The sequence below is a fragment of the Phyllostomus discolor genome, chromosome 2, assembly GCF_004126475.2.
Source record: "Phyllostomus discolor isolate MPI-MPIP mPhyDis1 chromosome 2, mPhyDis1.pri.v3, whole genome shotgun sequence".
In the NCBI taxonomy this organism is placed as follows: Eukaryota; Metazoa; Chordata; class Mammalia; order Chiroptera; family Phyllostomidae; genus Phyllostomus; species Phyllostomus discolor.
The window spans coordinates 39,824,079-39,839,296 of NC_040904.2; the positions used below are offsets into that span (position 1 = coordinate 39,824,079).

At 38.9% G+C, this 15,218-nt stretch overlaps 1 protein-coding gene and 1 pseudogene across 3 annotated transcripts in view; one reads left to right on the forward strand and one right to left on the reverse strand.

Moving 5' to 3' along the window:
* KCNMB2 (potassium calcium-activated channel subfamily M regulatory beta subunit 2) overlaps nt 1–15,218 on the forward strand; it is a 337,204-nt gene that overhangs the window by 108,114 nt on the left and 213,872 nt on the right. Inside the window, exon 1 of one of the 3 annotated variants that reach the window (XM_036017714.1) lies at nt 14,650–14,767. The exons of the other annotated variants lie outside the window; for them this stretch is intronic. Coding sequence (XP_035873607.1) covers nt 14,703–14,767 — 65 coding nt within the window. The 5' untranslated portion in view covers nt 14,650–14,702. Of the gene's footprint in view, nt 1–14,649; nt 14,768–15,218 lie in introns of those variants that run through there. 3 annotated transcript variants of the gene reach the window in all.
* Nucleotides 9,272–10,057, reverse strand: LOC114489132 (annotated as a pseudogene).

Below are 15,218 nucleotides of genomic sequence, written 5' to 3' on the forward strand. Positions count from 1 at the left end.
TAAATATATATTCAGTATTAGATATCTTAGTGTCCAGTTTGACCTGAGGGTAAATCACCAAGTGAACAAATAAATCATGCACTTCCAAAACAGTGCTGCATAGGACTGTTACAGTAATGTTATAATAACAAAGCCCTGGACCTGCCCTGTGCTTGCAAACTCCTCATTCACCGGCCCTCTCACCTCTCCTCTTTCTATTCTCGAGCCCATATTAGATGCCTCTAGGGGGCAGTTTTCCATCCCTTCCTCTCTACTGTCTGTCCAGAGCTGCTACTCTATCTTTGTAAAGAGCATGGTAGAACCTTTCATTCGAAGCTAAGTTTAAGTCTGACAGCCTCCTGGAGCAAACGCCTAAGCCCCCTCCTCATCAAAGCCAGGGTGACAGATGAGCCTGGGTGAGAACTTTAGCTCAGGGGGAGGGGAGGGAATACATCAGCTGTCAAAATGTCAAGCCTGCTGACTTCTTAGGAAAGAAAGAGAAGATGCTTATATTACTAGACAAGAGGGCTTTGGTTTACATTTGCTAGCATTTGTACTAAATAGGGAAAATGTCAGATGAATCCCACATGCAGGTTTCTTGTCATCTTGGTGGTTTACTGAGTGTGAAATTAAAACTCTGGGATATTCTGGACATGGGAGCTCATTTTCAGTTTTCAACATATCCATTCAACTTGTAAAACAGTATAGCTAGGCAAGTAAAATACATAACTTAATTTTAAAGTATAATTTTTTAGCCCAGATAATTAGGTTGTAAACTCCTTGAGAGCACATACCTTCTTTTTATAATTCTTAGGTGAATAGAACTATATTAAAGATATACAGTTTTTTAAAAATAACTTTTTGGATGATATACACTCCTCTCTTCACACTGGTCCCTGACATAAAGGCATATTAGATAAGTCAGGTAGATTTCTTACTGTTATTTACGAGGCTGCTTGACTGGCAGTGTAGGGGTCTAGAAACTACACAAATATTAAGTTCACTGCATCTCCTTTGTTGTGGAGGTAGGGCAAGAGGAAGGAAAGAAGGGTTTGTAAATTCTCATCTTGCCTGTTTATTCACAGAATCACATCCTCACAGACTTTCTTTGATTGGAAATGATTTACAAAACCAACCCATGTGGGCTTCTATCAAACGAGGATTCAATTTGGAACTTTGTCAAAATACAGCTCTTACTACATGGCATGCATCTGGGGCATTTCACTGTCCTCTGTACATAGTTCGGGACTTTATAAATAATGACTCTAGTTTTGTCAGACTTTTTAAGTCTCTCTTTTTTATTATGAAAATTTTCACTCTGAACCTGGAAAAGGTCAAGCACCTGGCTCTATAACTCTTATTCACAAAGGTAAAGTGTCTTTCAAAGTGAAACTCTGAGAAATTTAAAAAATAAGCAGCAATTTAAATGCAAATCTAGGTTCTTTCTTGTTCTGCATAGATGCAGAGGATCATTCTGGTACTGCCTATAAGGCACTTTGTGAGAAGGAGAGGGAAGCAGTTGGTAAATCTCGCCTATGAAATAATTCTTAAATGTCTTGAGTTTGGTTTTGCATAAGCATCTGAAAATTTCTGACCATGTGAAGAATTTGTAGCTCCATCAAGCTAAAGTATAGTTTATTTCCTTAGACGGATTGTATTTCTATAGTAAATCTAGAACCATTGATTGTCTTTGGATTTTTTTTATTTCCTAGTATATTCCAAATGAAGAAACTGAGGGAGGAAAAGCAACCAGCCAGAAGAAAATAATACCTAACTTTAGAGGCAGAGTTATAAAAGGGTGGATCAAGTTTCTTTCTGTCTGTGGGGATGATCAATGACTCATGGAGCTTCACTTCCTAGTGGTTTTATTTGATCCTATGTGATGCTTGGGAACAGCCATATGGGTGTAGATAACTCAAGGTAATTATTTGTTTTAAAAATATAAAAACAGAACAGCACAGGAATCAATTCTCTGTTGGAATGAATCAAAAGAAAGGTTGAGAGAGAAATAGAGTTTATACCTAAAGGAGAAAGAAGGCTTATATAATATGTTACCAAATTTGAGAATATCTTTTTGAATGTATAAAAGACAATAGCCCTGGTGCAGAGAACACTGGCTAGAGAATGTCCACTGCAACCTGTTTCTCAATCTTCTTGGCTTCATTCTCCACTGACAAGTAGGTTTAGTGTCTGCAGGACTGAAACTAAAAAAAATGGTATGAATAGGAGTTGTACTCCAATTTATATGTTTATATGAAAAGCAGCCTTGTGTGCAATTTGATTTCAGATGGTGCTTCATTTACTACAAGATTCTTCCCCTAGATCTATGGATGTGTGCAAGTGTCTATGTGACTTTTTAAAAAATTTCTTCTCCATTCTGCTACTCTTTAGAAGATCAGTCCACATTTCACATCTGCATTCATTCAATTATTCATTCGTGTATTCATCAAATATTTATTCAACATCTATGGATGAGGCACTGAGATGGGTGTTGAGGATACAGTGTTGAGCTAAAGCAGAAATGAGCTGCTCCACTGCCAGCTGTGAAGTGACAGTCCTGGATGAGAAAGACACTGTTCAAATGTTCACACAAATAAATGTAAAGTTACAAATGTAATAAGTGTTAACAGATTATTTAATTGAAGACATTAATGTAGTCAAGGATGTCAGGGAAAGCTTCTCCAAGGAAGATATAACTGAGATGCTAAATAAAGAAGCATAAATGTGGAAAAATAAGCAAGTGTGAAACCAGGAGGAATTAGAGGAGAAGCGTTCAAGGCAGAAAAAAGGCAGAGTGCAAAGACTCAAGCAGGGCTCCTTTACTTACTCAACAGTTGTCAAATGCTGAGCTTGTGTAGACAGAGAGAGAGTGGGAGACAGAGAGAGAGAATTTCCTGTCTTTACAGAGCTTGTATTCTAGTGAAAAACAGTCAATAAAAAATTAATAAATGAGATTTTTTTAAGCCTGTCACAGAGTATAGATGAGTACAGTGCCTCTGACAGAAGGCCAGCATGGCTGGAGGGCAGGGATCGAACAGCACATGATTAGACCCCAGACTGGAGAGGCATACAAGAACCCGGCTAGGTAAGACCTTACAGGTCATGTTGAGTTTGCCATCCAAGCTATTAATCAGGGTATTGGCAAGATATTTGTGCTTTGCAAAAGTATGTCTGCTGCAATGTGATGATCAAAATGGAGAAGAGCAAGAGTGGATGGAGAGAAGCCAGTTGAAATGCTAGTGCAGTAATCCAGGTGATGGTAGCTTTGACCAGGCAGCAGTGGGACAGCAGAAAAGTGGCAGGAGGAAAGAAGTTCAGGAAGTCTTATCAGAGAATAGTGGTGGGATAAATCTGAGAGCAGATGGGTAAAGAAAAAGGAAGTGCCAGGGGCAATGTTAGGTTTCTGACTTGAACAATGGATAGATGGTGGGGTTATGGAAAACTGGAGCATGACTGGAGTTCCCTGTCATCAAAAAACATTGTGAAAGTGTAGTCTATACTTACTGCCTCCACTTCCTTGCTCCCCATTCACTTTTCAATGCACTAGTGTATAAATTCTAGACATACTTGCTTTTCTGTGATGGCCCTTTCACACTTCCCAAGAATCTCTCTATCACCCAGTTTGTCTTTTTTTACAGTCCTCATGGCCCTTGATTATTCTACAGCATGCAAAACAATGGACCTCATTTCTCTCTCTCTCTCTCTCATTATACATAAAATTATGTTTTACTGTCCAGGTCCCCTCCTACATTATCGTTCTTTTCCAACTTTTCTCTTTGCTGTGCCCTTTTCTTCTTTTTTCACACTTTTTCAGTAATTGAAAATATTCTCTAACTTACACCCCTAACCATCTCTCCAGCTATGGCCTTACTCCCCAACCAAAGTCCCATTGCCTGTTACCTAGTAACAATTTTCCTGTGGCTGCCATCTTTACCCGTCAAAATTTACTTGGTAAAACTAAACTCTAGTTAAGACCTAGTAAATCCACTCTGCCTCATGTTTCTATTCACTGTGCTATTGATTACCCAGGTTTTAAAGCCAACAATTGTCTTTGAATTCTCCTCCAACTATAGACCTAATTGGCTGGAGTCCTATTGATCCTTCCTTCAAAATGTGTTTTGCATGCATGCCTTTATTCCTCCTTACATAAACAAAGTCCCTTTTTTCTCTCATTCTCACACATTGGCTATTACAATAGTTTCCTAACCAACCTTGCAACTACTCTGATTTTTTTTTCAAAATGCCATCCTGAAATCACTTGCACAAGAATTACCTGGGAAGGTTTTTTTAAAATATGTTGATTTATGTGACTTGTATTTAATCAGAATCTTTTCCTATAAGGCCTGGAAATTTAACAAACATCCTAGGTAGATATATCATACATAAATTTTGAGAAAAACTGCTTGAATCTCTCCTTATCCCTCTTTTCTTCTATGTGCTGCTTCCTAATAAATAGTTCTGAAATATGACCTTGATCATGGAACTTCCCTACAGCCCTCAGCGGCTGCCCCTTAACCAAGCAAATAAAGTTTCCCAAGACGGGACATCATTATCCTCCAATATGTGTTGTCCAGATATATTTCCAGCCTAATCTTTACCTCCCACTTTCACCCTGTGTTACAACTGAGCTGTACTACTTGCCACCCCTAAAATGTACCTATCAGACCTTCATGTCTCCATTTCGTGGCCTAACCCTTTGAAACATCCAAGAAAACTCTCTCTCCCCTTTCATTTTCATCTGTCACACTCCTATAAACTCTCCAGTGACCCGCCTCCCTGGGAAAAACCTTCTCTCATTCCTTTCTCATTTTTCCTTCCAATCCTTGTCCTCCAGGCTAGAAGCGACCTGTCCAGTCTCTGAAGTCCTTCAGCAGCTTTTACCTTTTGCTACTTACTTATCACATAGTTGCACACATGCATTACTTTCTTCTTTTTTTTCTTCTACGTACAAATATCATGGGGAGAGGAGGTATATTTTATGAAAAGACAGATTTATGGAATAGAAATAAAGTTGGCATGGGTTCAAAATCCATCTAGTATGTGTCCTTTAACAAGTTATTTAACTTTTCTGAGTTTTGTCTTTATTTATTAAGTGGGATAATGTCACTTACATGATAGGATTTTGTATATCCTAAAGTTGTATGAGTTGAGTGTCTTGTCAAAACTCAATCCACATGAAATTGCCTATATTCAATCATTTTCACCTACAGAAAATGGAAATTTTACTTTACCTATTGGTTTTCTGTATTTTAATACACTTTGCTTTAAAATATTGTGTTCCATACTATGCTTTGCATCCACCTTACACATCAGCCCTTTGCCCATTAAAAATATGTACATTTATAAATTATATGAATATAAAAATGCTATCACTGTCAACCTGAAGAGATAATTAGGGAGAACTGCACAAGTACCAAGTAGGCAAACCATTAATCTACCTCAGTGCCTGCTCTTGCCTGTTCCTTTTCAAAGCAGGTGAACAAACAGCAATTTTAATAGTAAGCTAAAGCAGCTCTTTTCTAATGAGAGAGTTCAGTTAAATAAAGGTCAGCAAGAAAACTAACAATACTCATTGTCTCTTGTTTATGGTCCATCTGGGCATCACAAGGACTTGCTCTAATTTCTCTCCTGAGCATTACCTTACCCTGAGTTTGTCTAAATTACATTACACCCCTTCTTGGCTGGGATTCCTTGTCATTAATCAGAACAGCAATGGTAGTTTCAACTGCACCTTCTAAGAAAAGCATGCACATTTTGTCTCTTCAGCTATCTTTCTGTACCCCTGCAATATTATGAAAAAGTCTCTTGACCGATTAATCCAAAGGAAACTCAGCTTGAGAAGGTCACTGTTATTTGGTTATAAAGGTAAATGAGCTGGGAAGGAGTTGATGTTGCTTTTATGTTCTTACTAAGTGTTAAGTCTTCAGACTTATCAGTCCAAAGAGAGATTCTTTGTGGAATGTTCCCTTTGTTAAAAAAAAAATAAGTTGTGCCAACAATGCATTATGCTAAAGGAGGTTCTCAAGGAGATTACAAATTACTCAGGAATTATATCAAGTCCCAGGAGTTAAGAGTGAGATAAATGCCATAAGAAAGGTACACAGTGCTTTGGGTATTTTAATGGCTAGAGAAAAATTTCAGATAGAAAAGGACAAATCTCCAAGAAGCAGCAATACTAACAAGGTTACAATCTCTCCTCCCCACCCCTCCCCTCCTTCTCCTCTTCCTCTTTCTTCTTCTTCTTCTCTCTCTCTCTCTCTACTTGTGTGGCAGTTACATTACATTCAGTAAGTTGATTGACATCTTTGTGCCTCAGTTTCCTTATCCATAAAATGGGGCTATAATACTTGCTACCCAGAGGTTCTGTGTAAGTTCAATAATATCATGTATGCCAGGTGGCTAGCATAGATACTGCAGCATGCAGTAGCCTCTCAAGGACTGGCACCAGTTTTTATTGATGTGGGTAATCCTATAAAATGTTACAGAGAATTCAAAGAGGAAGGACTTTAGATTTTGTGCTTTGGGATTTTACCAATTCAATGGTGAAATGGGAGATCATTTTCCAAAACAAGGTTAAACATCAAAATTAGTTTCAATGGCATTAAAGGACTGAGCAGATGGTGAGGAAGCAGGCCATCCTTTCAAGGAATTATCTTTCCTCCAAAGGAAAGCAAGAGTGAGGGCAGTTGACAAAGAGCCAGTAGTGATGCAGGAGTTATAGACTGGCTGTGAGGGCCTTTGGGTAGTTGATGAAACAGTATCTTACTTTATTTTGTATGTTACACATGAATTTTATCACCTATGAGTTCCACGACTCTGTGCAGTGGGCATCCTCACCCCCCTTTTTAGATAGGGAAGCTGGAGTCCAAAGGTATTGAAAGTACCTGCTCCAAGTCCTACAGCCAGTAATAACAGACTCAGCCTTCCAGCTGGTTACTCTGACTTTAAACCCCAGGCCATGCTGCCTATGTAACTAGGAACCATTCACCTCTGCCTCTGGATTCTGCTTCACCAAGACATGGATATTCCCAGAGATAATACCTGTTGAATTTGTGATATGTTCACTGTTAACAAGACTTTTTAAAATGTCTACAAAGATACACACCATCTATTGAGGACTTTGTACATGACAGGAACTTTACACAACAATATGGGTGGTAGCTCCTGAGCCCTTAGTAGGTGCAAGGTATTACGCTAAGCATTTGATGTGCATTCTTTCATTTATAGCTCAGAACAGCCCCAGGAAATCAGTGCTTGTATTATTCCCATTTTACACTTTAGAAAACTGAGGCTCAGTGACCAGCTTGCCCAAGAAAGTTATATAACTTGTAGGTATGGTTCAAGCAGGAGCCAGCCTAACTCCCAATTTTTCAAGCATTGTCTTTGACACCTGCTGGCCATTTGACACCTTTTCTGCCCACATGCCAATGTGCACAGGCCTCAGGTGTACAGGCCTGGACTGTGAGGCCTGCCCAGAGCTCCAGGGAACAGAAGAGAGCATAGGAATCATGCACAAAAGTCTTAGAGGCAGGTGACGCAGGCAATCTGCTTTCATGTGGATTAACATCTATCTCTGCTCTCTCCGTACTCACTAAGTAAACCCCTAACATGTGGTGCTGGCCCTCATCCAGATGCTGACCAAGGTTTACAGGTACGGTTCTCCATGGTAACTATGAAACAATGATTCAACAGTACTCCTGTCACAAGCTTCCACACTGAGAAGTTGTGAAAGAGAAAGAAGAGTTAGGCAAGTAAGCAAAATGTTTTGTTGACAACTTTCGCATTTTTTCTCATCACATAAGGAAAATTGTTTTTCTATTTCTCTGCAGTTTTATTTTTTAATAACAACACTAAAAAAACCGATTCTATTCTTCTGTCACTAATTTCTAAGATAATTCCGGTTGCTAACCCCTTTCAGATAAAATATAAATTATGTCCCAGTTCCCTTCACTTAACATTTCCCATAACTCAATGCATATCAGTGGCATCATAAGTGTTATCTCCTTCCCATCCTATTTCCCCAAAATCAACCTTGGCCTCATCAATGCAGCATATGGGCTACTTCCCTAGAAAATCCCCTATCCCTGTCTAGGTAGAATTTGGACCAGAGGCCCTTCCATTTCCACAAGTTTCATAGTGTTTTTAGTAACTATTTTAACTCAAACAAACATAATTATTTTTGCTTTTCCTTTTCTTTAAATTGTAGATATTCAAATATTCTATTGCCCTGAAATTAAGATTTAAAATGTGTAGTCAGAAGAAATGACTTAATCCATTACACATTTTAAGCCTCAATAGTCTGCTAGATTTGTGAATAAATACCACAGTGAATTCTGACTGCACTCCTAGTGGTGCTTAGATTTCTCTCTTCTTTGCTAGGTATGCAGAGCTTGATGTTATCCACATCCCAAAGGAATAATAAGAGCTAAGGGGTTCTTACTGGTCGTTCTTCATAAAGATAAGCAGAAAACAACTGCTCTGAGCCAAAGCGTTATCTTGGCTGGATTTTTATCACTGCTTGTCAACAAGCTTCCCCTAAAATGGTATCGAATTAATTTATATTCACAAAGGGAAATCAATTTCAATAAAACATTAAAATGAAGTTCAAACAGAGCCTTCACCTGAAAACTTGAACTTCCAAATCATTGCTCATCTAAGGCCAGTTAAGATTTATGACAGATATACAAAATGTGAGGAAGGAAACAGACTTCCTCTATTAGCCTACCTAAGTGCCATCTGGCACCATACTAGAAGAAAGAAACAAAAAAAATCTGGTTTGGAGCTAGTCTTGGTCTGGATATTTTTTATAAGATTGATGGGGAAAAAAAACTATGAAACACGAAATAGATTTTGGCCTGTTTAAAACAAAATCAGAAAACAGATGCATGGACAAGACATTGGATGCAAGAAATGACTGGGAATATGCCTGAGACAGAAAGGGACAGTTTGTGGTTGAGCACAAGAATGTCACCCAACATCAGGCATTCTCAGGTCAGCTCCAGAGATTCTTTTTTTTTTTTGCACAACCAATTATTTTATATATAAAAACTCTTAAAAGTTCATGACTAATTATTATGAAAAACATTTCATCTAGTAGTAATTTCTTTTTTTTAAAGGTTTTATTTATCCATTTTTTAGAGAGGGAAGAGAGGGAGAAAGAGAGAGAAACACCAATGTGCAGTTGCTGGGGGCCATGGCCTGCAACCCAGGCATGTGCCCTGACTGGAAATCAAACCTGCGACACTTTGGTTCGCAGCCCGCGCTCAGTCCACTGAGCTACGCCAGCCAGGGCTCATCTAGTAGTAATTTCTAAGGCAGCACCTTGGGCTTCCATAAAAACAAAACACTGTGTTTCAGAAGAAGAGCCATCAATAAGAGGACCAGAATCCTCTATTTACAAGGGTGGTGGTTTCCCCTGTTCATAACTCGGGTTCAAATTACCTTTCATTTGAATCTCTTGTTTATTCCACTACAGAGGTACATGTGGGATGGGAGGAGTTCCAACTTCTTCATCTTCATTTTCGTGTAGAAAGCTACAAATCGTGTTGGTGCTACAGGAGAAATCATTTTCTTTGATTTGCAGCCATTCCATATCACCTATGTTTTCTTCTCTTTCCTTCTCCTTTCTGATGAGTTCTTGTCATGCTGAGCTCCTTTGTTGTATGACATTTAGATGTTAGCATTGTTTTATTATTGCCTTCTGCATCTACATGTTCAACAATTTCTTCAAATATAACACAGGTCCCAACAGTGCCTTCAATACTCTCCATCAGAGACATAGCTGTCCACTTGCAGAATGGACCTCTCAGTGCCAGTTTCCAAAATCTTGTGTTTATTTTCACAATTTGAGAGAAAGTCTGAACCAATAATAATTCCTGATAATTCCACCAGAACCAACTGCTCTGCCTCCACTTCCTCCTCTTCCTTGTTCTCCCGACTCTGTTCCTTAGCGGCTGCCATGATCCCGCCCCTCCAGAATTCTTAATGGTACTAGGGGATTGTTCCCATTGTTTTTCCCAAAAACAAAACCTTGAGAGAGTTAAGGTAGACAGAGAAGGGAGTGTAAATACTTGGAAGAAATCATCGAAAAGGAATATACCAGAGCTAAACCGTTTTTCAAAAATATTAAAATTAATCACTAACATTTCTCGATTACTTATGCGTGAGTGAGGGACTATATGATGCCACCTTTTCCTGATAAATAACCTATGAGTAGGTTTTCTTGTCATCTCTATTCTTCAGATAGTGAAACTGAAGCACAGAGAGGTCCAGCAACTTGTTTAACATTACATAGTTAACAAGTATTAAAACTTTGTTTCAATCTCAGGCGATCCAGTTCTGATTCCAGAGTCTGTACTGTTAGTAACCACAGCCAAGAAATTCCAAAGCACTATGTTTTTTAAATAATAACTCTCAGAGCACATGCTTGTAGGTAAAATTGAATAACTTCAAACAAGGATTCAAACCTGAAATATTTATCAGAGTCAAATCCTGAAACTACACCCATTACCAAAACACCATGACTATTCCTTATCATTGTTTTAGAATAGACCTTCAAATGATAGTGAAATTTATAGCATACATAAACATTTATTTTTAAAGAAAAATAATCTTTCTCTTAGAATCATCTAGAACCATATTAGAAAACACAATTCCTTCCTTTTCCTCTGATGCAGAATAAATACCCAATTGCAAATGAACTTAATTCAGTTCTTTTTAACAATTAGTTGTTGGTTCCCTTTCAAGAGATAGCAGCTGTGCCACTGATTTTTCATAAAGAACTCAGATTCACGCTATTTCTATGGAATAAGTATATTTGACATTCAGAGCCATAGCCTAGTAAGATAATAAGATTGATTAGAAAAAAGATTTGAAGACATGTTCCTTTATCCTCAAATTTCTTGCAAACTAATATTGATTACTTCTCAAAAGAAAGCACTGGTGGGATCCCCAAAGCATGCAGGCGTTGTGTGGAGGATGTGTGTCTCTTCCCTCTGCAACCCACTCTATCACAGGTATCAGTTGGCTAGCGAGGACCCTGTGAAGCTATGGAACAAATCCTACCAGCGCAGTTAGCTGATAAAAACATATGACCAAGGCCAAGATTCTTGTCATTTTAACTGAGATCTCTTAAAGACAGTGCTTTTGGGATGAAAAGGGAAATGATGTAAATGATGGACCAACAGGCCAGAGGAGGTGGCATGTTAGAGAAGTGTCCTCACACACTACAACTGAAAGCCCTCACACTACCTGCTCCTCAGATTGATTCTGCAGCTGGAGAATTATAAGAACTATGAGAGTAAAAAAAGGCATAAACAGAATATCTTACTACTTTTCAGGAATAAAAGCTCTGCCCTATCCACAAACCTTCCCCTAGCAAAGGGTCTTCCTCTCTAGTCCATCAACTCCCAATGTGTGTGCAGGGGGTGTGATTTAATCTAATGGGCTCCCATGGTATTAAGCACATGAGATTTTATATTTGGATTTGACCCCTGCTTTTCCAATACTAGCTGTGTCACCTTGTATAAATTATTTAATGTTTTCAGTATAAGTTTCTGCACAATACTGGCCCTGCAGGTTTGTTGGGAGGTTGGAATGAAATGACACATAAGAATATGTGTTAGTATAATGGTGATCAGTTCAAACTAATGTTTATAAATGCATCAGTTGCATCCACTATGTTAACAAATCCCTATGCCATTACCCTTTATAGCTCCAAACAATTGCCCTTGTATTATAGATGTTTATATATGTGTATTTGTTGACTCAGATAGATTGCAAGTGCCTTGCTTTTAATACTAACTATACTCAAAAAAAGAAAGATACAGTCTCTGATATCAAGATATTAACAATTAAATAATGAAACCTGTACATGCTGTGATATATTAAAAAATAGAAAATGCTAAATTCCATACTAGACCCCAGTAGTGCTTTGGGACCACCAAGGAGGAAAGGCTAATTTTGACTGGGAGTTTGAAATAGCTGTGGTATACAGTGCCATAGCAGACTGGATAATTGATCTGTGGCTTCAAAAATGTTTGAATAAGAATTAGAAATGAGAAGGAGAAAATAGAGGTCTTAAAAAGTACAAATAGATACAACTTGGAGATTCATGGGATATGGGAAGCAAATAAGAGAGGCAAAAATGACAGAAACGCAGAGTTTTAAGCCCAGAAACCTGGGAAGACTGTGACGGCTGGAGTTCAGTGGGGGATCACAGAGAAGCGAGACTGCTGCTGGAAGAGCCTGAGCTTTGTTTGGAACATACTGAGTTTGAGGAGAAGGAAGGACATCCAGATGAAGGTGTCTCCTGCAATGTGTAACTTGCAACTCAGGAGAGAGAGAAAGATTTCAGAGCCATTTTCACAGATGTGATCATTTAGCCTTAGGCACTCACTTTGGGGAGAGAACAAACCAAGAACTTAAGGACACTAGGATAAAACTCAGAGAGATATAATATTGAAGGAACTTTGGGGGACCTTACAAAGAAACCAAAATGCATACTCACAGAAGCCAAGAGAAGAGAGAATTTCACACAGAAGATGGTAATCAGATTGCTAGGTCCTGCAGACAGCCTGGGGATGATGAAGAGAGAGGGGCTTTGCTGGCCACATGGTGACTTCAAAGAAAGCTATTTCAGGACTGGCCAGAAGCAGGACAAATAGGAGGAAAGACAATGCTTGCAATCATAGCTTGAGGGACAATGAAAGGTGTTTTATTAAGATAACAGACGGCTGAGCACATTTGTAGATTGACGAGGAGCCAGTAAAATGGATTAAAACTGAAGAATAAACAAAGATTAATTACTACTTCAAGACCCTGGAGCACTGATTACCAAGCCTTTCTGAACATTAGACTCAGCTAGGACCCTTACAATATGCTAATGACTATCCCTGATTTGCAGAGATCCTAGCTGAATTGTTTTGGGAAGGGAGGGCACCTGTATTATTCATTAGTTCTCCCAGGCAATTCTACTGTGCATCTACGTATGAGAACCACTGATCCAGAAGAATTGGGCATTGTATTAAGGCCCCAATAGAGGGTTGCTTTTGGGTGAGAAAGGCTCTTCTTCTAGGATGGGAAAGGATGAGTTAAGAGTAGACATATTTTGAAGGAAGAACATTGAAAGAACTCATGACAGATGTTTCTTCTGAGGAACTAGAAAGTCAGCTGCTAAGAGTAAGGGAGCAGGAATAAAGGTGAGTCATGGAAAAAAAATAAAACTTAAAATGTCCCAAGTGACTACCAGGATCTCACCAGGGATAAACAAGATAATTGCCCATTTATGGCCTCATTTTCTCTCTGCTTATTGGTTCACCACCCCCAACACAGAAAAAACACTACTGTCTTTTTTGATCCTCTTAGAAAAAGGGGAAAAAAAAGAAAATTTATAAACAGGGAAGACTTTAAGCAAGAGTATCAAGAGAGAAAGTCTAAGTTGCAGACTCAGACCTCTGTGAAATCACTTAGAGCTTGTCCATGAAGGCATCCTTGCAGACCACCTTACTGAACTCCTCCCATTTAAATAATAAGTAAGCTGAGGTTCAGAGAGATTCTGCTATTCAACCATATTAAATAGCAAGTGAGCCCCAGCAAGACACCCTGAAATTCGGTCTCCTGATTCCCCACACCGGCGCTTGCCGATCCTGAACACACCCTGCCCTGCGACATCTGTGGTTGAGATTCTCAGGGAATGAAATGGCTGAAGCTCCTCCATGAGGATTAATAAGTAAATCCGTAGATTGCTTTTAGCTTGTTTCAAGAGAGGAAAAAATGTTCAATGTCTTCTTTATTGCTGTTATTATGTTAACCAGATTGAATTGTTGCATCTCTTTAGAGCTTCTTACTACTAGTGTGAAGTTTCTCATTTTACCCAAGCCAATTTCAAATTACTCATAGAATACACAGATAACTACAAGAATTCAATTGCTACTTTTAGTGCATTGTTTACAGTACAATCAAAGGGAAATAGAAAAACTTGCTAGTCTAGAGAAGCAGCAAGGTAGAACCTGCAAAACTGTAAAAAGACATAATTCAGGTAATTAAGAAGGGGCAGTATACATGATGTTTTACCGAGTTGTGCACTTTAAATCTGTATGGTTTTCTGAACCATCATCACCTCAGTCAGTTTGATTTAAAAGAGAAGGGGCACTGTGTGTTGACCAGATCCATGGGTCTTCTGCGCGGTGTGCCCACAGTACACGTACAGGGGCTTCGACCCTCTGGGCCGGGGTTTTTTCACATGTAAAGCAAGATGAATGCTCTAGATCACCTTTCAGGTCCTTTCTGTTCCTGTCAGCTTTCAGATTTTTGCCATCATCCTCCACAATGTGCTCTGAAGGAGTTTTAACCAAACTACATAGACTATCTTGTGGATCATATTTCCAGTTTTTTTAAAGTATAAATAAATGGATGTCTCAACTTGTCAGCTTTCTTATCTGTAAAGGAGAGGAGTACTGGAGTAAATATTCTCCCCTCTGAGCCCTGTGCTTCAATGGCCTTTTTGCTACCTTTGGATAGTTGTGCCAGGCACTAGGTTGGTTGCTATTTACCTTGCATGGTTGAATGCTCTGCCCCACCCCCCACACAGCCAGACAGTGCACTGACCAATGAGCACTGAGTCTTGATACAAACACCCCTGGGCACCTTTCTCTTTTCCTTCTTTTCTTTTATCCTATCCAAGTGTGCAGGACACGCCTGGATCATTTCAGGAGCCCTTAGGCATGCTGAAAAGAACTGAGAGAGCAACAGCGCAGAAAGTGATGCGACAGGGTGACATACACTATAGGTAAGCTAGAATCTCCCAGAGCACTGTGTTTATTTTGCCTTCATCTTCTGAATTGGTAAAGGCATGGGTGATGGTTGTTATGCAGAAATAAACTACAAATAAAGAGAACAGTACTGGTGTGGATGTTTCAGAAAATGGCTAGAAGATGAAAGACTAAAGAACCCAATGTTTCCTGACTTTGGAACTATCTGCATGGCTGCAAACTGAGGAGTAGAGGGAAGCGATCACTTGTGGAAATGGTTTCTTTCATAGGGAAGTGATTTCCTTCTCTCAGTTGGATTTCAGGCTGTTTCTTGATTCTAGTGTGTATTTTCTCATATTTTAAAAGATGGCATAGTACTAATTCACAAGTCACAGGTTCCAACTCTGATATATTGGAGTTGTGTGTGGTTTTTCTCAGACTTTTTAATTCTCAGTATCTTCCTGTAAGAATTTTCTTCTCTTTGATCAA